This window comes from Cetorhinus maximus, chromosome 2 (assembly GCF_964194155.1).
Source record: "Cetorhinus maximus chromosome 2, sCetMax3.hap1.1, whole genome shotgun sequence".
Taxonomy (NCBI): domain Eukaryota; kingdom Metazoa; phylum Chordata; class Chondrichthyes; order Lamniformes; family Cetorhinidae; genus Cetorhinus; species Cetorhinus maximus.
Window position 1 is genome coordinate 122,314,725 of NC_135880.1, and position 22,278 is coordinate 122,337,002.

Below are 22,278 nucleotides of genomic sequence, written 5' to 3' on the forward strand. Positions count from 1 at the left end.
ACAGTTGGGCTGAATGGCCTGTTTCTGTGCTGTAATTTCTGCGAGATTCTGTGTAATTCCAGCAGGGTAATTTACATCAAGATGCAATTATATGGAAAGATTGAGAAAGTTGGGGTTCTTTTCTCTGGTGAGAAAAGACTAAGGGGAGACCTGATAAATATTTTCAAAATTATGAATAGGGTCAATATGGTGGATGTAGAGAAATTGGGAACAATTTTCTCCCTGTTGGACAGGCTGGTTGGGAGTGGGTGCGGGCGGGCACGGAGCCAATCGGCTGCGCGCCGCCATTTAAGGTGGGCTGGCCAATTAAGGCCACCCAGTGTGACGCACGGCCAGTAGCACTCAGCACTATCTGGGCGGGCGGGGGGAGGAGGGAGAGTCGGGGCCTGCGCTCTTTCGCGCATGCACGTGAAAGAGCACAGGAATCTCCCTGAGGCACGGAGCTGCCTCAGAGAGATTAAGTACATAATAAAAGTTGTTATATAATCACAGAATCATAGTGCAGAAGAGGCCCTTCAGCCCATTGAGTCTGCACCGACACATGAGAAACACCTGACCTACCTACCTAATCCCATTTACCAGCACTTGGCCCATAGCCTTAATAAAGTTAAAAATTATTTAAACATGTCCCTTCACATGACAGTGTCACATGAGCTGGACATGTTTGTGAATTGTGCAAAAATTAATTAATAATTTCATAAAACCTTCAGGAAACCTCGTCCCGCCTGTGGAAGAGGTTCCATGATAAACGCAAAGGCCACTTGAGCTCTTCGCCTGCCCCACAACCTTAAGGTTGGACGGGGCAGCGTTGATAACTACTTTAATTGGATTTTTAATGGCCTTAATAGGCCGTTGACAGTTTGGCGGGCATGCAGCCACCTCCAGCGCGCACCCACCAGACGTAATATCTAAATGATGCGCGATGACATCGGGGGACACGCCCAATGTCACCACATGTCATTTTACACGTCGGGCCCACCCCCGTACGCCGATGTCAAAATCCTGGCCATTGTTTACACTTGTGGATGAGTCCAGAACATGGGGCCATGAATACAAGGTAAGGGCAGTGTAACTCAAATTCTCTGGCTGTATATAGTGCTCTTAATTGTACTATAAAGGTATCCTTATGCATGTTTTTTATTTCAGAGGATTTATAGCAATTGCTTATTCAGATAGCTTTACTTTACTTTTACCATCATTTATAATTGACAAATCCAGCTGAAATTCATTTTCCAAATGAAATCGTAAGTTCAACTGGATAAAATCTCATGGGAGATGTTTTCTTTCTCTCGTGACTATTCATTGAAAATCAAAAACATGTTTTTTTTTCTGCTCACCTTTATGATTTTCCTGCAAATAGCAAAGAGAAAAAGTTCTCCTCATCCTCCAAAGCTTTATTGGGGATAAAGTGCAAATAAGTACAAATCAGGTTAAAGTGAACATGTCAATGGGGTATTCTCACGTTAACAGCAAGATTTTAGACGGAACCAGTATCTGGAACAGCCGCATCACATTTGTGGTTATTTTTGTTTACAAATATGGGATCTGGGCACAAAGCCTCGCTTACTGGAAAAGCACATCAGAAAACTAGCTCATATACCAACTGGAGAACAAATGTGCAGTGATTTTATTTTTTTTTAAAGGCTGCACGTTTGCCCACCCTCCAATTGGAGCAATAGAAGAGGGCAAGCACATCAGACAATTGCCCTTTCTTCTTTTCTGGAGTGACCAGCCCACTTTCATGACACATGCCTATGGAGCTGGCATGCACTGGGGATGTGACAAGCCCAGTAAAATAACCTAGCCAATGCATGAACTGACACAGATGTTTGTTCAGCATCTGGGCAGAAGAAACTGACTCTCGTAACACGTGAATAAAAATGTTCTGTCTAACATAAAAAATAAATAAAGCAATAAGTTCTTGCATCCAGGATACCTTAATAGCTCAGAGAGTTTCAGCACTAACATAGAGACACAAAGATAGGCATCATCGTTTTGACTCATTTCCCAGCTTAAGCCATGCTGACATTAACTGTATTGAGCAAAGGCTGTGGCACCCCCTGACTTGGAGATGGAATAAGAGGGAGATAATTTATGAGAAGAACATAAAGGATTTTAAGAACTCTCTATATCCTAATGAGGAGGTGACCTTTAACTACAAACACAAAGTGAAATAAATTTAAACAATTTAGATTCTGTTTTTTCACTATATTTGAGGAAATAAACAATTAAAAGCTTTCAAGTGTTTTTCTCAGAATGCCAATTGCCCTGACTTTAAATATCATTTTTTTATTTTCAGGTTATCTTTGGAAAATCGAGCAGCGCAGAGTTTGTTTCAGAAACGTACACTGCAGTTACTTACCATAACAAGTAGGCATTATATATGTAATTGGGGTCGTGAAACAACAAGTTCTGCAATGTATTTTGCAAATAGCAAACACATAATATATGTATGCATAACTTCTGAAATGTACTTTTTGTCTACTTCTTCATGCCTCCCTGTACATTTTCCTAGTCGTTGGTCATATAGTGGTAATGTGTTCTATTGCTAATTCAGTGCTCAATTCAGCCCTGTTCAGGCATGCACAAAAGAAACCTGGTGCGATTTATCACCCAACCCAATCTCTCAAAGGGGGAGCGGGCATGTAGGATGTAGAAGGGAACCTCGCAGATCGGAATGTAAAAACAATTTGAAAAGAAAGTAGCTGAAATGAAATTCTCAGGATTAAGTAAAAGGACCTCATATGGCAGATACTGTGGACTGGATTTTCTTATGGACAAAAGCACCAGACATACCTCCACTGACCTCATGCTGCTGGTAGCAACTGCCAGATACAGACAGCTCAGGAGCTATGTGACAGTGCTCTGGCTGCAGCACAGCTACTATGGTCAATTAGGTGACAGCAGGAAGTCAAGTTTGGCCCCAGTGGAGTTCCATTACAGTCAGTGAATTGTATTTTTTTAACAAAGAGAATTGCAGGCAGAATCACTTTGCACTATAATCTTGCCTGTTTATATGCCATCACTTTAGAAAGACAAAAATAGCTGGTCGTATATGTAGCATCATTTAAATTTAACTTTGCCAACAAACTAAGCCATGCCATTGATGATAAGTATATAGGCAAAGAGGACAAACTGCCCTTATTTTTTACTCTAATTTTACAGGTTGGCTTTTACATTTCCTAAATAGACTAGACATACTGAGGAATAAAAATCTTCTATACACAGAAACACTAATTCAACAATGTTGGACTGCCTATCTGTCATACTTCAGGATTTCATTATGACTTATAGTGTTTGTACTCTTAATGGTATTGGTGTAATAGTCAGTTATAAAGTGGATTGTTAACATCTGTTTTAGAGGCAAGATTGGATTTTGGTTGAGGGATGTTTTCATGGTTCATTGGGTGTGTCTACATATAATATAATATTTCTTACATATATCTCCATCCAGGAGCAAATTGCACCCAAAATCACACTAGTTTTCTTAAGTAATTTTTTTTGCTCAAGTTTCAGCTCCGACTCATTTGCATATCACAAAATGCAAAATCTGCCATGAACCACTGCAATCGAGCAATGTTTTAGATTTTTTTTTTTCAAGTTTGTGTTTAAAAAAGACATCCTTGATATATTAAGAGTGCTAACCTGGTGTAACTTTATGAACACCTTGTAAATAGGTTTATCACAAAAAATAAGCAATTTTAATCCAAGTTCCTCATCCATCACTTGTGATTAGCCTACTTTAAAATAACTGAAAATTGTTTTTAAAAACTATACAGTTCAATTTGTTAGTTATATTGGTGTACAGTTGTCCGTTTTTTCTTAGTAACTTGAACTAAATTAAAAACTTTTTAAAACATGTCTATTAGTGTTCTTGCTGCTAAAAAAAACTTAACCTTTAGAGCCACCTTGAATACTTGCAAATGGATGCCATTAGTGGAACTTGCTTTGCTGATTAAGTTTATCTGTGGGTATGGCTAGTTTTGTGGGCAGTTCTGGAATCCAGTGGAATAACTCGATTTGTGCTGGAAGCAGTTTGCATTTAAAACTCCACAATCTTGTGCGCTGGTTTGGCCAATTTCTGGCTGATAAATCGAGTGTAACACAGCAGAAACTTCGGCCCATTTACTTCACTGGAAATGAAAATTGGGAGTGAGGTACAATGAGAGACTGAATCAATCGCCCTAAGTCAAAATTATCCCTCATTTTATTGTACTGTGAGCTTGTAAAAGCAAATAAGCATTCAAAAATGCCAGGCAGGAAAAGACTAGCTAGTCAGTCAAGCCAACCCCACATCATGATGGCTGGACCAATATGATGAAACACTTCCTTTCTGCAAATTCCTACCACCACCACCTTTACACCCACTCTCCCCCATCCCACCCAGCCATGTGATCTCCTAGGAGAGACAAAAGAAAGAAATAAAATCCCAGGGCCAATAAAGGAATGAAATACTTTGTAAAATTCCTCTCCAACACTCTTCAGGTGAACAAAACCATTCCAGGAGATCACACACAGAAAAGTGTTACCTTTAAACATTCATCTGCTACTTGATACAATCTCTGGCCCAGCTCAACAATCACTGCACCAATGGAAGTGCATTCCAGAGGTTCGCTGCTCTTTGGGAAAAGAACAGCCTAATATCCAGCCTATTTCTACTTTTGCTTCATTTAAATTTATGTGCTTTGCCCAATCTGTAAATTGTAATAATATATCAGTAGGGATACTATAATTAATGTAATTAGTCTGTCAGATCACCTCTAAGCCTGTGCTGCTGTAAAGTAAATAGACCAAGGTCCTTGAGCTTTGAGCAGAGGTTTTCTGCAGTTCTGCCACTGCATCTCTAGTGGGAGACCAACAGAACCCCTAAGAAACGTACATTTCCTTGCTGCTTTCTGTCCATTCCTACTAAGCACGTGACAATGATAACAACAACGCATATTTATATAGCACCTTTAACCTAATGAAATATCCCATAGCTCTTCACAAGAGGATTAGAGCAACATTAGACACCAAACCACATAAGGCAATAATAGCACAGATAACCAAAAACCTGATCAAAGAGATAAGTTTTAAGGAGAATCTTAAAAGAAGAAAGAGTTAAAAAGGCAGAGAGGTTTAGGAAAGGATTTCCAGAGCTTAGGTCTATACAACTGTAGGTTTGGCCAGCAATGGTGGAACAATTAAAATCAGAAATGCTCAAGAGGCAAGAATTACCAGGAAAAGCTGGGATAAGGACTCACCAAGCCAGAAATTCCCACTACTCAAACAAGGAAGAGACCTGCACAGTAATGGTAGTTCTGTGGCAAATTTTAGACCCAATGTAAGTGAATCTTCACAATGCAAAGCTTTCACATTCTGCTCACTGAAGTAATAAATCATGACAAAAGAAAGGACCGTGGAAAGCTTGCATTAGGAAACTGAGAACAGCTTTCAGCAAAAACCATTAAAGGCTGGGAATTGTGTCAGAACTGTTTCCATATCACTTGCTGTAACTTTGCTGGGAAGCATGGCAGAAACCCCGTTTATTCGAGTCAGCGAGGTATTTCCACTGCACATGCGACAAAGTTATGGAATGGAAGCAGCTCCAAGGAAATTTCTTGCTATAATTTACTGGACTCTTAAATGTGAATATAATTCTCCACGCATATGTGATGAATATAATTCTCATACTACTCCTACAATATTATAAGAAAGGCAGGAACATGCTGGGTTTCCTCATGCACTCACAACGCTACTTAATTTGTGAACAATACTGTTATATTCAAACACTCTTTTTATCTTTTTTTTTGAAAAAAAACAAAGGTTCCTGGAACGATTAAATTATGGGTTTTATCACTATTTATACATATGTTATCACACTAATCTATTGTGGCCCATCCATTACATTATTAGCATTATTAATAGATACATGCTTAGTGCAGCAGGTAGGCTTCACCCATATCTGCTTGAAAAGTAAGGCCCACAGAATGCAACAGAAGTCGACCAATGTCTATATTACTGCAGTGAGCAGAATGTGAAAGCTTTGCATTGTGAAGATAGTGAGTTGGGCATAAAGGAAGCATCTAAATAATAATATACAATGGTATAATTGATTGTTGATATTTTCTTGTACTGCAGGTCTCCTGATTTTTATGAGGAAGTAAAACTTAAGCTTCCAGCCAAGATTACAGCAAAACACCATTTGCTATTTACATTCTATCACATCAGCTGTCAACAGAAACAGAACCAAGCAGGCTCAGCAGAGACTCTGATTGGCTACTCAGTAAGTTATGTCAGTTTTCAGAGCATTTTCTGTTAACGCCAGTGAACTAATATGACCTGGAGGTCCCAGCGATGTTGTACATTTGTCACCAAAACAGGTAGCTCAATGGATAAGGTTCCATATTCACCTCTTATTCTACGTAACGTGATCGCCCAGTCAAGTTAAGCTATTGAGGGGCTTTACTTGGTATCGGTGCCCCTGGACTAGAAACTTAGGACCCAGGAGCACGAGTAGGCTATTCAACCTTTCATGGCTGCTCTGCCATTCGATAAGATCATGGTTGTTCTGGTTGTAGCCTCAATTCCACTTTCCTGCCTGCCCCCCATAACCCTTGGCTCCCTTGTCTATCAAAAATCTGTCTAACTCTACCTTGAATAAATTCAATGACCCAGCCTCCACTTCCACATACTCTTGACCCTTTGAGAGAAAAAAAATTCTCCTTGTCTCCATCTTAAGTGAGAGACCGCTTATTCTTAAACTGTGTCCCCTAGTAACCCTGTCCCCTAGTTCTAGTTTCCCCCACAAGAGGAAACGTCCTCCTTGTATCCACCCAATCAAGCCCCCTCAAGATCTTTTATGTTTCAATAAGATCACCTCTCATTCTTCAAAACTCCAATGGATATAGGCCCAATCTGTTCAACCTTTCTTCATAAGATAAGCCCTTCATCCCAGGAATGAGTCAAGTGAACCTTCTCCGAATTGTTTCAAATGCAATTATGTCCTTTTTAAAATAAGGAGACCTTCCTCCAGATGTGGTCTCACCAAGGCCCTGTACAATTGCAGTAAAACTTCCCTATTTTCATATTTCATTCCCCTTGCAATAAACAACAACATTCTATTTGCCTTCCTAATCACTTGCTGTACCTGTATACTATCTGTGATTCATGTACCAGGGCACCCAGATCCCTCTGTATCTCAGAGTCCTGTAATTTCCCTCAATTTAAATAATATGCTGCTTTTCTGTTCTTCCTGCCAATGTGGACAAATTGACATATTCCCACATTATACTCCATCTGCCAAATTTTTGCCCACAAGAAAGGGGGGAAAAACAGCCAAAGTTGTGATTCCTAATTACCAGCCAGAGACTCCTGCTGAACAATTTGTATTTGTGGACAATGAGGTTCAGCTGTGATCTCCCCAGGATTAATGGAGTCTGACATCTACTCTCAAGGCTCTTACACACACAATGCTCACAGGGTTAAGCCGAGAGTGACTTATTGCTGTTTAAGGGACAGTTCCCTAATTAAGTCACCACTTTCAGGAGAAAAGATGTAAGAAGGAAAATGGGAGAAGAAAAATTATTTAAACGGTAGTTATTTATTTTTGAAATACATTTTCAATTCCCTTTGGGCATTTCATCTGATACATGGGAGTACACAGCAAATTTAGGATGCGGGATCAATACAAATCAATAATAAATTGAACACAAATGTTTGAACCTGATCACATACGATGACTGGAAGCAATGAAATCATTCCAAAAATGTGACTAGACTTTAGTATAAAACAATTTGGCTTATTGTAGCTTTGGCCTGTCTAAATTCAAGCATCATGCATGCCAATATGTATTTTCTATGTAACACTTAAATCTGGTCAAGTCTCATGTTTTTTAAACAGTAAATCACACAACTGAATAGGTCGGGAAGATACCAAACAGCAAGTAGCAAGCAGAAACAAGCACCACAATCAGCAAGTTCAAAAATCTGCAAATGGAAAATGGGTAGTCTGCATGGGCCAGCAAGAAAACATGAATGTGATTACTTGAAATATTTTTGAAAATCCTTTCTGATGTCACCTTACATTCTTTGTTCCATTTGCAAATAGAATTAAAGGTTGTCACATAATAAAGACATCTATAACAGTTATAATGTTTACAAGAAAATTAGTACAATATAATTGGGCAAAAGATCCATTGCCCTTCCAGCCAATTGCAACCATAAGTATGGGAGAGGAGTGCCAGCTTAGATTGTATATACACCAGATATCAGTCTTTCCTAGCAATTTCTACAGGGCCTGGTTTTGAATAGAATCCCTGTCCACTCCAAACTTGGTCTCTTGCATCACTGGAGTGTAGCCAGTGAAGGGGACTTAAATGGGGAGTTCTGTCCTCCCCAGCCTTTTCTCTTCAGCTTAGCCTGTAATTTGGATTTTCAGCTTGTACACCCACAGTGGTAGTTGTAACCAATATGTCAGATTTTGGTTGCTACACCAGATTCAGTTATGCTCATTTATATATTGGCTCCTGACTTTGTGGAAATAGCTTTGATGAGTCCAACAGTGTTCAGTAAATTGATGGATTTTGCTATCTTTATTTTCTAGTGGTTACCAATTCTTATGAATGAGCGTCTTCAGACTGGCCATTACTGTCTGCCGGTGGCCTTGGATAGACTCCCCAACAAATACTCCATGCACTCTCCAGAGGTAAGTGTTCTTTTATACAACATTCTTGTGACTGATTTCATGGTGATACATCTGACCTTGGCAGGGCCAAGTTACAGGCAATTATATAATTTGGATGGTATAAAATTATACTTAACTGCATGACCAACCTTATGTTCATGCAGACATTTGAAATCATTGGTGTTGCAGAATCCACACAGAGTGCAGATATAATCCATGCCTTGATGAATAGGTGAATATGGAATATGCATTAAACCTACATAGACTATTTCAGCACAGAAACAGGTCATTTGCCTCGTGTTTATGCTCCACATAAGCTTCTTCCCACCTTACGTCATCAAAGCTGATTAATACATCCTTCTATTCCTTTCTTCCTCATGTACTTATTTAGCTGGCACATAAATGCATCTATGCTATTCACCACAACTACTCCATGTGGCAGTGAGTTCCACAATCTTTGCACTCTGAGTAGTGATTTACTTAAAGAAGAAGCAATCAATTAAATCAATTTAAGAAGCCGATTTTTTTTTTTGTTTTAGTTTTTATCTTGGTGAGTTCTTTTCCCCCTCCCTCTCCTCCTGAAGGCGCTGACATTCTAATGGGTCTCAGCTCCAGAGGTGCCTCTTATTTTTATGTAAACTTTGGCAGTGAGTTCTGGTAGCCAATTTGAGAGCAAGGCTATTCAAAGCTAATTCTATCCCCTTGTAACAGTCACTCGCGTGTGCTTGCAGCAGAAGTTACTGATCATGATCGAGAGTAAGAGGTTGTGGTTTTGTAGGGACACTGAAGTCAGTAGTAAAGCTGCAACCATTGCCCTGGCTATAATTGGGCTCCTTGCAAAAAGCTGTAAACTAGCAGGTGAGAGTGCAGTGAAAGTATGTCAGCAGAGAAAATTGAAATACTTTATCATAGGAACGTAGGAGCAGGAGTAGGCCATTGGGCACATTCAGTCTGCTCCACCATTCAATTAGATCATGGCTGATCATCTATCTCAAAGTCACTTTCCCGCACTATCCCATATCCCTTGATGTCATTAGTATCCAGAAATCTATCGATTTTTGTCTTGAACATGCTCAATGATTGAGCTTCTACAGCCCTCTGTGCCAGAGAACTCCAAAGATTCACCACCCTCTGAATGACAAAATTCCTCCTCATCTCAGACTTAAATCACCTGCCCCTTATTCTGAGACTGTGTCCCCTGATTCTAGACTCACAGCTAGGGGAAACATCCTATCTACATCTACCCTGTCACACCCTGTAAGAATTTTGTAAATATCAATATGATCACCTCTCATCCTTTGAAACTCTAGAGAATACAAGCCCAGTTTCCTCAATCTCTCCTTGTAAGACAATCCCACCATCCCCATTTCAGCATTAGACCACCTGGTCTAGAATTTAGCTCAAATGATATGACAATGCTGCCACCAAACACGCCCACAAACTGCCACACTACCCACCACACCCCCTACCACCACCACCACCACCACCAAGAACCACAGGTGGAAGCAGAAATGTTTTGGGGCCAGCCTGCTGAATCCTAACTCACTCTGGTGATAATGACAGTTGATAGACAATGGGTGGCATCATCTCAGATTTGCACTGAGTGCAGTAGTGGGTGGGTAATATGATGTTTTACCCGCCGGCCACAACGGCAGGTTTTCACACAGTTTGGTCCCAAACCCACCACATTAGTTATACGTGCCGTATCCTTGGCAGACGGGCTCTCATTCGCCCGCCATGCCATCACCTCGCCGCTTCATCAAGCCAGGCGCCATATTTAAAGTCCAGCCACAGGCACACATCTCAGTGCTTCCAGCCCACAATTACTGCAGGGAAGATGTCCACGAAAGGCAAAAAGACTGCAGCCCCCAGGTTTAGTGACGCATCACTGGAACGCCTTTTAGAAGCCATGGAGTCCTGCCGCGATATCCTCTACCACCGCTCTGGCCATGGGATGGGCAGCGGTGTGACCAATCAGGCTTGGGAGCTGGTGGCTGTGGTGGTCAGTGCCAATGCTGCACAGAAGACGTTGGCCATCCAACGCAGATAGAGGATAAATGATCTCATCCGTGCAGCCAGGGTATGTCAACCATCTCATCACCCTAAACTTATACACGCAAGCCCATCACACATTCACTGGCATCTCACTCACTGCCAGCTCAAGGGACATCACCACCCATTCTCACAACATACCCTCATGTGTCCAGATGGCCTCATCTCCTCTAGAGACTGCCTCCTCAGCCCTCACTATCTTGAGGCTACTTGCACAGATCAACTTGTGTCTCCACACACATCCTGGGTTATCCTCCTTCCCCAGTACAGCACTCGTCCTGCAGCCTCTTCCCTTGCCTGAGGCCACTTCTTCCCCTTCTCCAAGCAAGCGCTAGCCCTGCAGCCATTGAAAAGCCAGCCACATCTGGCTGATCTGGTAGGTAGAGACCTGCCGTAAGCCCCCCAATAAGTGATGTGGTTCTGTCTGTGAAGCATGGCGCTGATGACTGTGAGCGCTGCCCGAAGCAAGGTTAGCAAACAAACCTTGAAGTCCCGAGCGAAGTGCAGCCCGCCAGGTGCACGTCGCTTATGTGCTGTTGTGAAACACGTCAGCGTACGATCCATCAGCGGGGTGGGGGGGTGGGGGGACGATTCCAGCAGGCAGGCCTAATAATAATAAGCTGATGTATTACAATGAGGTTCCCGACGTCCGATGGTGGAGAATGTGGCCCGCCATCAAGGGGCTGAATGGACGATTGCAAACTGGTTTCACGCCATCGTGAAACCGATCGTGCCATATTGTCTGCTCATGCCAACGAACACTCTTGACGCAGGCAGGCACAGAAAATCCCGGCCAGTATGTCTACTATTAGCAGATGGACATAATTGGGCCAGATTTTTGCGACTGGAATTTCCCAACTCAGCAGACCCACCTCAGTTTAAGGAACCCATTAGACCCAATTTTCACTTCTGGGTGGTGGGGGTGCAGGATCAAGTTGGGTCCAATGACCCCAGAGGCAGAACGGAGGCTGCCACATGGGCGAGCCAAGGCGGGCTGATTAGAAGGCCTAACCTGGTTCTCTGAGACTTTGTCCCAGTTATTTTGGAAGCTCTTAGGCCCTTTAGCTCTCATCCTTCAAGCTCCCTCACCCCCACCCACCTGTTTGCCACCCCCATGAAAACACAAACCTCCCACCCACTCCTATGGCTCCATGACAACTCCATAGCCAATCACCCAGTATCCACCATGGATAGAGCTCAGCAGCCCATGTGAAGATGAAAAAAAAAATGTATAACAATCTAATACACTGCCCACTCCTACACACTTGATGGTGAAAAACTCCCATTCATGAAACCCATTCAAATATTTTACATTTCCTCAAGTTGTTAATCTCTTATAAAAAGCAAACTTTTATTCAAGCCCCACATCAAAAAAGCTAACCCTTTAATAGCCTCTTTAAAATGTCAAATTGTGAACTCAGAACCCCTGCTAAGATAATTGTAGCTTTTGAAATGTAGCCAAGCGTTCATGATGACACAATAATAATAGCCCTTGGGAAATGTCAACAAATACCTCTATTGAAACTGCATGAAGAGATGGGTTTCTTTTCTAACCTACACCAGATGGTCTGTCAATCAAAGCCACCCAGCAGAGGGCTTTCTTTTAATTCTCACTGACAACTTAGGTATGTTTTTCATGCTTAAAGAGTGGGGGCCGGGGGTCAAAAAAATTCAGGTCATGACATTTAAACAGGTCTTATCCACCCTTCAAGATCATTTACGTCTACTCCATTAATTTGTCACTCACACACTACAGGTTAAGACCCTTAACCTGTCAAAATGGGGTCTGTTTGAACTCAGTTCAAATGGCCCTGCTGAGTTTGGATTTCCTAGCTGTGTGAATCACACCCTTCTCCCTTCCCTCTGCTGGTGAAAATTAGATCTGTTGGAAATGGGAGCTGGACTTCTGTATCTGGGTCCCACCTGACATTTTTAAAGATCTACAGCACTATTTGTGCCACAGCAACATTGAACACAAGGGGCACCTATTCACCCAGCTCTGGGAAAGAGGCAGGCAAGTTTGGGTATAAAAGGCAAGACCCAAAAGGTTATAAAGAAGGAGAGAGTGGAGGAAAGCAAAATACTGTTGCCTGCTGATCTGTATCATAGCTTATTGATGATGATCAAATTTGTTCTACTGTACAAATATTACTCTTTTTGGAGCTTTGTCCAGATGTTGGAATCCCTGTAAACCAATGGTCACCTGGATCTTTACAGCAAGCAGGCAGGTGATGAGATACAAGAATAAAAATCCCATCAGCTTTACCTCTTTCATGACAATAGTCCCTTGATTATATTCTAACACAGGATTGGTTTTAATCTTCACATTATACACTTTTCATTCCTCCATTTGTTAAAAAAAATCCAACAATGACCTGAAGCCATGATTAGCCAAAGCTTAAATTACGACAATAAATATAGTTATGATCACAGCCGATGTTATTCGCTGAGCAAGCCAAATGCCAGAGGGAAACTTGTCTTACTGATCATAACCTTTTTTTTTGTATTTTGAAAATGAGGGGGAAACTACTGATCCCAGAAACATAGAATCACTTTTAGGATTTTAAAATTTTTTAAAATTATTAACAAGAAGAAAAAAAACTTAAGCACACAAGATTAAAATTACACAGTTAAAACAGTCTTACAAAACATTCCCCCAAAAAACCCACTTGGTCAAAATATACAAATAAACTACTTGGCGACAGCTCCCTTATAGATTTTTAGTCATAAAAATCCAGTAATATCACCCAAGACAAAAACTGCTGCTACTTTAGTAAAGCATACCACACAACTTCTCACTCTCTTCCACCTTGCTGTGGAAATCTGAAGGAAGTTCAAGGACAGACTGCTTTCTGAAAACAAAGACTTCTCTAGTTTGAAACTGAATGGCTGCTTCAAATTCACAACTTGTCTCAGCACAGAGCTGGTCTCAGGACATCTCCCCCACACAACCAACACAACGCAACTAAACATCTCCCTTAAATATCTTTCTTTCCCCTTTAATCCTAGACTCCACTGTCCTAAGCACCTCTTTGAACTCAACTTTTCCAAAATTAAAAATTTTTCATGTCTTCCTATTGCTTCCACTTTCGGGTCAACTGGAATGTAATAACCTTCCCTTGTTTACTTACAAAACCTTTGTAAGCCGTAAAAGTCCCTAAAGTAAAAGTCCCTTCAGCATGGTTTCATCAAGGGGAGGTCATGCGCGACAAATCTGTTAGAATTCTTTGAGGAGGTAACAAGTAGGTTAGACAAAGGAGAACCAATGGATATTATCTACTTGACTTCCAGAAGGCCTTTGACAAGGTGCCGCACAGGAGGCTGCTCAGTAAAATAAGAACCCATGGTGTTAGAGGCAAGGTACTAGCATGGATAGAAGATTGGCTGTCTGGCAGGAGGCAGAGAGTGGGAATAAGGGGGTCCTTCTCAGCGGCCGGTGACTAGTGGAGTTCCGCAGGGGTCAGTGTTGGGACCACAACTTTTCACTTTATACATTAATGATCTAGATGAAGGAACTGAGGGCATCCTGGCTAAGTTTGCAGATGATACAAAGATAGGTGGAGGGACAGGTAGTATTGAGGAGGCAGGGAGGCTGCAGAAGGATTTGGACAGGTTAGGAGAATGGGCAAAGAAATGGCAGATGGAATCCAAGTGGGGAAGTGTGAGGTCATGCACTTTGGTAGGAAGAATAGAGGCATAGACTATTTTCTAAATGGGGAGAGAATTCAGAAATCTGGAGTGCAAAGGGACTTGGGAGTCCTAGTCCAGGATTCTCTTAAGGTTAACTCGCAGGTTGAGTCGGTAGTTAGGAAGGCAAATGCAATGCTGGCATTTATTTCGAGAGGACTAGAATATAAAAGCAGGGATGTGCTGCTGAGGCTTTATAAGGCTCTGGTCAGACCACATTTAGAATATTGTGTGCAATTTTGGGCCCCGTATCTCAGGAAGGATGTTCTGGCCCTGGAGAGGGTCCAGAGGAGGTTCACAAGAACAATCCCAGGAATGAAAGGCTTAACATATGAGGAACGTTTGAGGACTCTGGGTCTATACTCGATGGAGTTTAGAAGGATATGGGGGGATCTGATTGAAAATTACAGAATACTGAAAGGCCTGGATAGAGTGGACGTGGGGAAGATGTTTCCATTAGTAGGAGAGACTAGGACCCGAGGGCACAGCCTCAGAGTAAAGGGAAGACGTTTTAGAACAGAGATGAGGAGAAACTTCTTTAGCCAGAGAGTGGTGAATCTATGGAATTCATTGCCACAGAAGGCTGTGGAGGCCAGGTCATTGAGTGTATTTAAGACCGAGATAGATAGGTTCTTGATTGGTAAGGGGATCAAAGGTTACAGGGAGAAGGCGGCAGAATGGGGTTGAGAAACTCATCAGCCATGATTGAATGGCGGAGCAGACTCGATGGGCCAAATGGCCTAATTTCTGCTCCTATGTCTTATGGTCTTAAGTTCCTTTTGAAATTTAGCAGCTAAAAAGTTAAGTCCTTACCTATCACCTAATGCAAATTTTAAAACCCAACTTATTTACTTGTAAATCCACTCCACCAGAGCCTCTCATTACAAATACATGCACTTAGCATCTTTACCTTTCATCTCTCAGTTCCCACAGGCATGCTGTCATTACAAACCTTCCCCTAATTTAGTTACCCATGGACACACACACACAACCTTCTTTACAGAATACCACCATACTCCCAAAAATATTTTTAAAAATACATCCATCTTCACAACACTTACACACTGGCTTGTATCAGCTCTTATAATGAAAAACATGAGGTTCCATGTACCCTTACAGGCCTGACATTTCTATCATTGTTATTGCCTTTCACCTATGTCATGCTGCCTTAATCCTGTTCCACCGGTCTGTTTCATTACACGGACGAAACTGAAAACAACTATACAATATAATCCTCAAGGGCAAAGATCATTTATATTCAGAACAAATGTAAAACTTGCATTGCCACCAGATGGGCATTTCCAGATTCTCCTTCCTCAATCTGTGCATTTGACAGGCAGCAGGCACATGTGGGATAGCAGGCTGAAAAACAGCAGGGAAGAAAGTGCTATTTTCAGCTTTCTGACAGTTGGAAACAACTGCACACAGCTAAAAGCAGGAAATCTGGGAACAGTGAAAGATATTCAAACCAATAAAGTGAGATATGATTTCTCGTGATGATCTAGTCTACATAAGTTCATCCCTCTGATATGCAACATTTAAAATGTTCTACAATGCCCGAAAATACATTTGTAGTACTTTATATTTTTAAAAAATGAATTCTCACTTTATAATCATCTTTTTGTTCAAAGCAGAAGATTCCAAACCAGAATCCACCAGTCAAATGGGTAGATGGCCATAAAGGTGTATTCAATGTTGAGATACAAGCAGTTTCTTCTGTGCACACTCAGGTAAGTCTCCTGACTAATTTCATTTTCTGCAAAGCTGTGTAGCACCATTTTGTTCAGGATTTATTGTTACAACCAGGTTAGGAGGGGTGAACTGACTCCTTTCCTTGTTCCACTCCTGGGTTGGTTATAACAGAGTTTGAATTTAAAAAGATGATATTGCCAATTCAACATATTAACTGTGTGTAGCTCGGTATAAGAAATAAGCCAACCAGGTTCCTTAAGTTAACAAGTAAAGAGTTATTTTTATTGCCAAAACTCACAAAGATAGAGATGCAGAATTTTTTAACAAGTTCAAAATGTACAACTACCCACTAATGCAAAAACAACACACACAAACCCCCTCCCCAAGCATGCGAAAAAGAAAATGAAACTCTGCAGAGTATCAGGTCTTAAAACTTGGCCAAATAAAAAGTAAAGTCAGGGAAAAAAATCACAGATTGTCCTGATGCTTGTTTATAGCAGAAGGGTCACTTTCCACAGTAGCTGCTGGTACTTGAATTTCTCACTGGAGAAGTCATTCTGCAGCCTTGGCTGGTTGATTCTCTTTTCTCTCTTGGAGCAGTGCTGTTGATTTGGAAACTGCCTTTGAGAACTCTCGGTTTGCAGCAATGAGGTCTTCTGGTGGGTTTTCAAAGCACAAACGCAATAGTGGCTTTTCACATCGTATTGTCCCAAACACGCCACATTAATTGTGCATTCCCAGGAAACATGGCATTTCCATGGCAGACAGGCTCTCATTCACCCACCACGCCATCACCTCGCCGCTTCATCATGCCACGCGTCATATTTAAAGTCCAGCTGCGTGCACACCCCTCAGTGCTTTCAGCCCACGACTGCTGCAAAGAAGACATGGCCCTGAAAGACAAGAAGACTGCAGCCCCCAGGTTCAATGACACATCCTCCAGTGCCTTTTGGACACAGTGGAGGCACGCCATGATGTCCACTACCTCCGCTTTGGCCACAGGATGGGCAGCAACCTCATGAATTCAGCTTGGGAGGCGGTGGCAGCAGTGGTCAGTGCCAACACCCTGAAAAAGAGGACAGCCACACAGTGCCGAAAGAGGATGAATGATCTCCTTCATTCCGCCAGGGTAAGTCTCCCATCTCGTCACTCTCAACTCACACACTCACAAACCCGGCACACATCCAGAGGGCCCTCACTCACTGCCAGTTCAATGGACATCACCACTCACTCTCACATGCACGCCTTCATTGTCCTCATCCCGTCCATGGGACCACTCACCACCCACACATGCCAGGCATACTTATCATATAGCCTGGCAGGCATCCTTTATGCAGGACAAGCTGGCACACAACAAGAGAGAAGGGTCACTTACCAGTGGAGGAATGCCTGAAATCAAGGTCTTCACGAACTTTGAAAACAATGCCATCCAGCTGGCCTGCGAGGATCTGGACCGCTCCTGTGCTGACGGTGAGGTCGGCGCTGCTCTACCAAGTGAGGATCCAGCCGTGCAACATCCATCAGACAACCATGCTGTGAGTGATGCGTCCTGTTTCACAGGCCACTGTCATGCACCAATTATCTCCCCCCTTGCTTTCACAGGCACATCGCTCAAACATCCGACAGAGTCCACAACCCAGGGTCTCCAATCAAGCCCCGAAGAAACCTCTGAAGAGGAATCTGGAGGCACCCTCACTGACGTCCTGTCACAGCGCTCACCCACACCCTCCACTAGCACAGAGACACACACCTCGATAGGACCTAACTTCAGGGTAGCATCAGGATCACAACCTGGTGAGCACATCGCACTGTCTAATCTGCAGTAGGCATTGGCAGGGACTTCCCAGGTGCCTGGCACTTGGAGGACTGCTGGAGGCCAGAAATTTGCTGAGTCCGATGATGAGCCTCTGGACTCTCAGCAACTCACAGTCGCTTGAGCTGCAAAGGCAAGCTCGGGAACATCAGGAAGGGATGTCCGCTGCACTCCTCAGATTTCAAGGCACAATGGAGGAGACCGTCCATGTTCAGGCTGAGGTGATAGCGCCGGCATGCCAAAGCACCAAGGTCAACACTGGTAGATGGCGGCTGCCATGGAGATCTTGGTCCAGGACATTGTTCCTGCACTGCTGCGTGGGCTAAACTACATAGTTGACGCCATTGTTGGCCTCCAACAGTGTATACGCGAGAGGAGTGTGGGCAGCTTGATCCCACTCCAGCTACCCCTTCTCCTCAGGAGTCAGCCAAAGGCCCTCAGGCACCCCTTGGGAGGAGGATCAGCAGGTGTACCCCCCCCCACCCCCGGCGCCGCCCGCCCCCAGGTCCATCCACCCAGGTGACTCCAGGAGTGTCCAGCCCATCCAAATCCCCTCTTCCTGTGACCTCAGCAGTTCCAGCTCCACAGCTCGAGGAGGGTGTCACTGCCACACAGCAGGACCCCGAAAGCAGGCCGGAGCCCTCCAGGTCTCGGCCTTCCAGAGGACGCCCGTCAAGGTCATCACAGACCAGTCAGCAGGCTGCCTCCATCTCCACTGTGAATGTCAGCAGGGTTAGGAAGGTTAAGAAGATGTAATTGCACAGCCTGGGCACTAGTGTTAATCACTTATACATAATGTTCACTATTGTCAATAAGCTCCCAACAATGTCTCCCTGTCTATGGCTCCTTGTTCTGGTGAACAGTGTTCGTGTCACTCAGATGTGAAACCTTTCTGCACAAGATAAAGGCAGATGTCTCAGTCCAGGGCCTCTTCCCTGTGCTCTGTGCAGCCTTCAGACCAAAGTGATGGTCCAGCCTCACCCTCCCTGGAAACATTACTGATGCCTGCACCTCGATGGTGCTCGTCATTGCTGCCAGAATATCGTGGACAGGCATCACAGAGTTCCGTCATTCTCTCTGTGTGCTCTCAGCATCTTTGTCGTGGGGCTGGCCCCCACCTCTTCAGCATCTGTTACCAGTGATGCTGTGTTCCTGAAGGGGTCAGGTGCTGAAGGCAGACAAAGGATCAGATGCTTTTAAAGTTTCATGGCTGCGTCTCCATAATATGATCCTGATCACAGTGCGCAAGCAAGCTGCCCTCGGCCAGACAGGAGTCAGCATTCTCAGAGGCTATATGAAGATCTGTGGAGTGTCCTCACTGCATGTTGTCATCAACCTCCTGCAATCAAGCGACTATCAGGGCCTCCACTGTGTCTCCATGACAGGAACATTATCACAGAGGGTATTCGCGCTGCCATAAGCCAGACTGGAGTCAAACATTCATAGATTCAATGTGAGGATCTTATGGTGTCTCCTCACTGCTTGTCATCATCATCCTCCAAAATCTAGCAGCTTTGAGGGCCTCTCGAGTGCGCCTGCCTCGTCTGGCTAGTGCAACAGCCTCATCGCCATCATTGTTGCCTTCGAGGACCTCCTCACCCTCATCACCGTCGATGTCCTCCTCATCATTGGAGACCTCCAGCTCCTCCATCTCCTGCTCAGCCAGCTCCTCTCCCCGTTGCAGTGCCAGGTTGTAAAGGGCACAGCAGGCAACAACAATGTGTGACACCCTCTGTGGGCTGTATTGCAGGGCTTCAACAGACAGGTGCAGGCACTGGAACCTCATCTTCAGCATCCCGATGGTTTGTTCCGCCAACCTCGTACCTTCACTCTGCTGCAGTCTGAGGCTGCTGCACAGGTGTCATCTGCCACGTCCTCTGCAGGTCCCTTGTCCCCGAGGAGCTATCCCTGCAGCCTCTGTGAACCCTGGAATCTGTGCACAGACCTGCAGGATGCGTTTGTGGTGGTCCCACACTAGCTGCACATTCAGTGTGTGGAAGCCCTTGTGGTTGATATAGTTGACTGCTAGTGGCAACAGAAATCTAAGCACCATGTGAGTGCAGTCGATGGCACCCTGGCACCTATGGGTAACCCAAGATCTGGGCAAATCCAATCGCTCTTGCATCCTGGCTGTCCTGGTCCCGGGCAAAATGCACAAAGTTGTGTGCCCTCACGACGATGTCATCCGTGACCTCATGGATGCATTTGTGGGTGGCGGATTGTGATATCCCACAGAGGTCACCTGTGGAGCCCTGAAGGGAGCCACTACCATAGAAATTGAGTGTCGCTGTCACTTTCAGGGCCACTGGCAGTGGATGCCCTCCATGTCCTTATGGCGCCAAATCCTGCAGTAGCTGGCAGATGTGACTGACCAGTTCCCTAGACGTGCACAGTCTTCGGCGTCACTGGTTCTCAGTCATCTGCAGGAATGAAAGGCGATGTCTATAGGCCCTGGGTCTAGCTAGGCGCCGACCAATGACGGCTCACTGTGGCTCTTCGGTGGCGTGAGCAGGAGCAACAGCCACCCCTTCTTCCAGAGGGTGCTACTTCTCCCTCTGCTCAGCCAGGTGCCTCCGTCGCTCTCTTCTCCATCGTCTTCACTCTCTGTACGCCACGAGGCATACAGCTAATTCACCAGGCACCATGCTCCTGATGTACTCCTCCTGCAGGATGAAAGAGAGAGACATGTTGGTTAGTTTGGCTATACCAAGAACCTCTCATGGTTAAGTCTGAAGGCTCCTTAACACATCCTGGAGAGTGCTGGCCACCACTTGGATGGGCCAGAGTTTAGTGCGCTGCATGGCTGCCCGAAATCCCACCCACCTCCGCCCCACTCCACCTGACTGATTGGCGGCAGCTTTGTCCACTGGACTGCATGCAGTGCTCTCAGCTCAGGTACAGGTACTCTCATAACCCACACTGCAAGGCTGCACTGTTAACTTGAACCATTGGGGAGACTAGTCCAAACCGGGATGGTGACATTGCAAGGGGCTGTGAGCACGTCCACCAGTGACTGCTCCACAGCCAGCTTTAACAAGGAGATTGTACAACATGCCCAATCGTCCAACTGTTCTGCAGTCCACTAAAATGCTCATTTGTTTGCAGTCCGTGCCTGAGGGGTGAAAAGCTCAGGAGCATTTGGTGGCACTTTCATGCCTCTGCATTTCCTGAGTGGGCAGATAAGTTAGAGGCCCGACTCCGACCACATCAATCTGGCTGCACCTGAAGTGTTTCAGCTGCAGAGGAATGGTCACCTTATACAAGCTGTCCCTAATGCGTGGCCACTGCCCTCACCCATTCCCCCAACCCCGCATGTGTTTGTGCGCTACCTTCAACTGCAGGGCAGCCTTTGCCCCCAAGTCACCTCAACCACAGGGCAGCCTTTGCCCCCCCCCGTCCCCAAAGTCATCTCAACTGCAGAGCAGCCTTTCCCCCCCCACCCGCCCCAATGCGCCTCAACCTTGAAGTCCAACAGGTGTCCCTCGCGAGCGCTCCCCAACGTTACTGTGCACTCACCTCCCAGTTCCCCTCAAAGTGCAGCCCGCCTTATATGTGCTATTGTAAATACGTTGGGGTGCAATCGCGCCAACGTGGGCGGACAATCCAGCGGGGTGGTGGGATGACTCTGGCGGGCTGACCTTATAATGGTATGCAGATGTATTAGAATGAAGTTCCTGATGTCCAATGGCAGGAAACGCGGCCCGCCATCGATGGGCTGAGCAGACGATCGCAAACTGATTTTGCGACGTTGTCAAATGGATTTTTGGCCTTCTTGCCATATTATCCACTCACGCCAATGAACACGCCCGACGCCAGTGGAATCGGACGATTCCGCCCCGTGTCTCCATAAAGCAGCTCGTATCCTTCACAAGTACAACATAGTAGCTGCTGTAGGCCAGTGTCCTTTCCATAGCAAAAGTGTTCTTTTCAAACAGTTCAATTATATATATGTCCAGCCAACATTATAAAGTAATATTCTGCATAACACACCTTTATAAAGTCCAGAGGATATATGGGTTGCGTAGGGTGAACTTCTCTAGTGCACCTTCTAGTTCCGCTTTAATAGCAACTTTGACCTGCAGTCCTATGTGGCTGGGCAAACCTAAGGAGGCAATTAAAATATTGTCAGTCTGAGCGACCACTTCAATTTGAGCTTGTAAAATTTCAGGGTTCGGGGTCACAGATATCTAAATAGGCAGCCAACTAGTCATAAGTAATTTTAAGATGGTTTATTAAGAAGCAACAGTTTAGATATAATGCATTAACTAATGAGACAGAAGAAGTATATGACCCATGATAGTTGAAAGCAGTTTACTGGTTCCAGAAGATAGACAAACGAATGTCGCTGATCTCTGCAGCCCAAGGCGGTG

The 22,278-nt window shown here is 44.3% G+C and overlaps 1 protein-coding gene across 6 annotated transcripts in view; it reads left to right on the top strand.

Annotated features, from left to right (window-relative positions):
• dock8 (dedicator of cytokinesis 8) overlaps positions 1–22,278 on the top strand; it is a 320,640-nt gene that overhangs the window by 201,935 nt on the left and 96,427 nt on the right. For 4 of the 6 annotated variants that reach the window (XM_078569065.1, XM_078569081.1, XM_078569098.1 and 1 more), the window contains 4 exons: positions 2,300–2,370; positions 6,121–6,265; positions 8,584–8,685; positions 16,035–16,133. In XM_078569065.1, the coding sequence (XP_078425191.1) occupies positions 2,300–2,370; positions 6,121–6,265; positions 8,584–8,685; positions 16,035–16,133 (417 nt within the window). The remainder of the gene's footprint in view (positions 1–2,299; positions 2,371–6,120; positions 6,266–8,583; positions 8,686–16,034; positions 16,134–22,278) is intronic. The other 2 variants (XM_078569074.1, XM_078569106.1) reach the window with 1 other exon arrangement.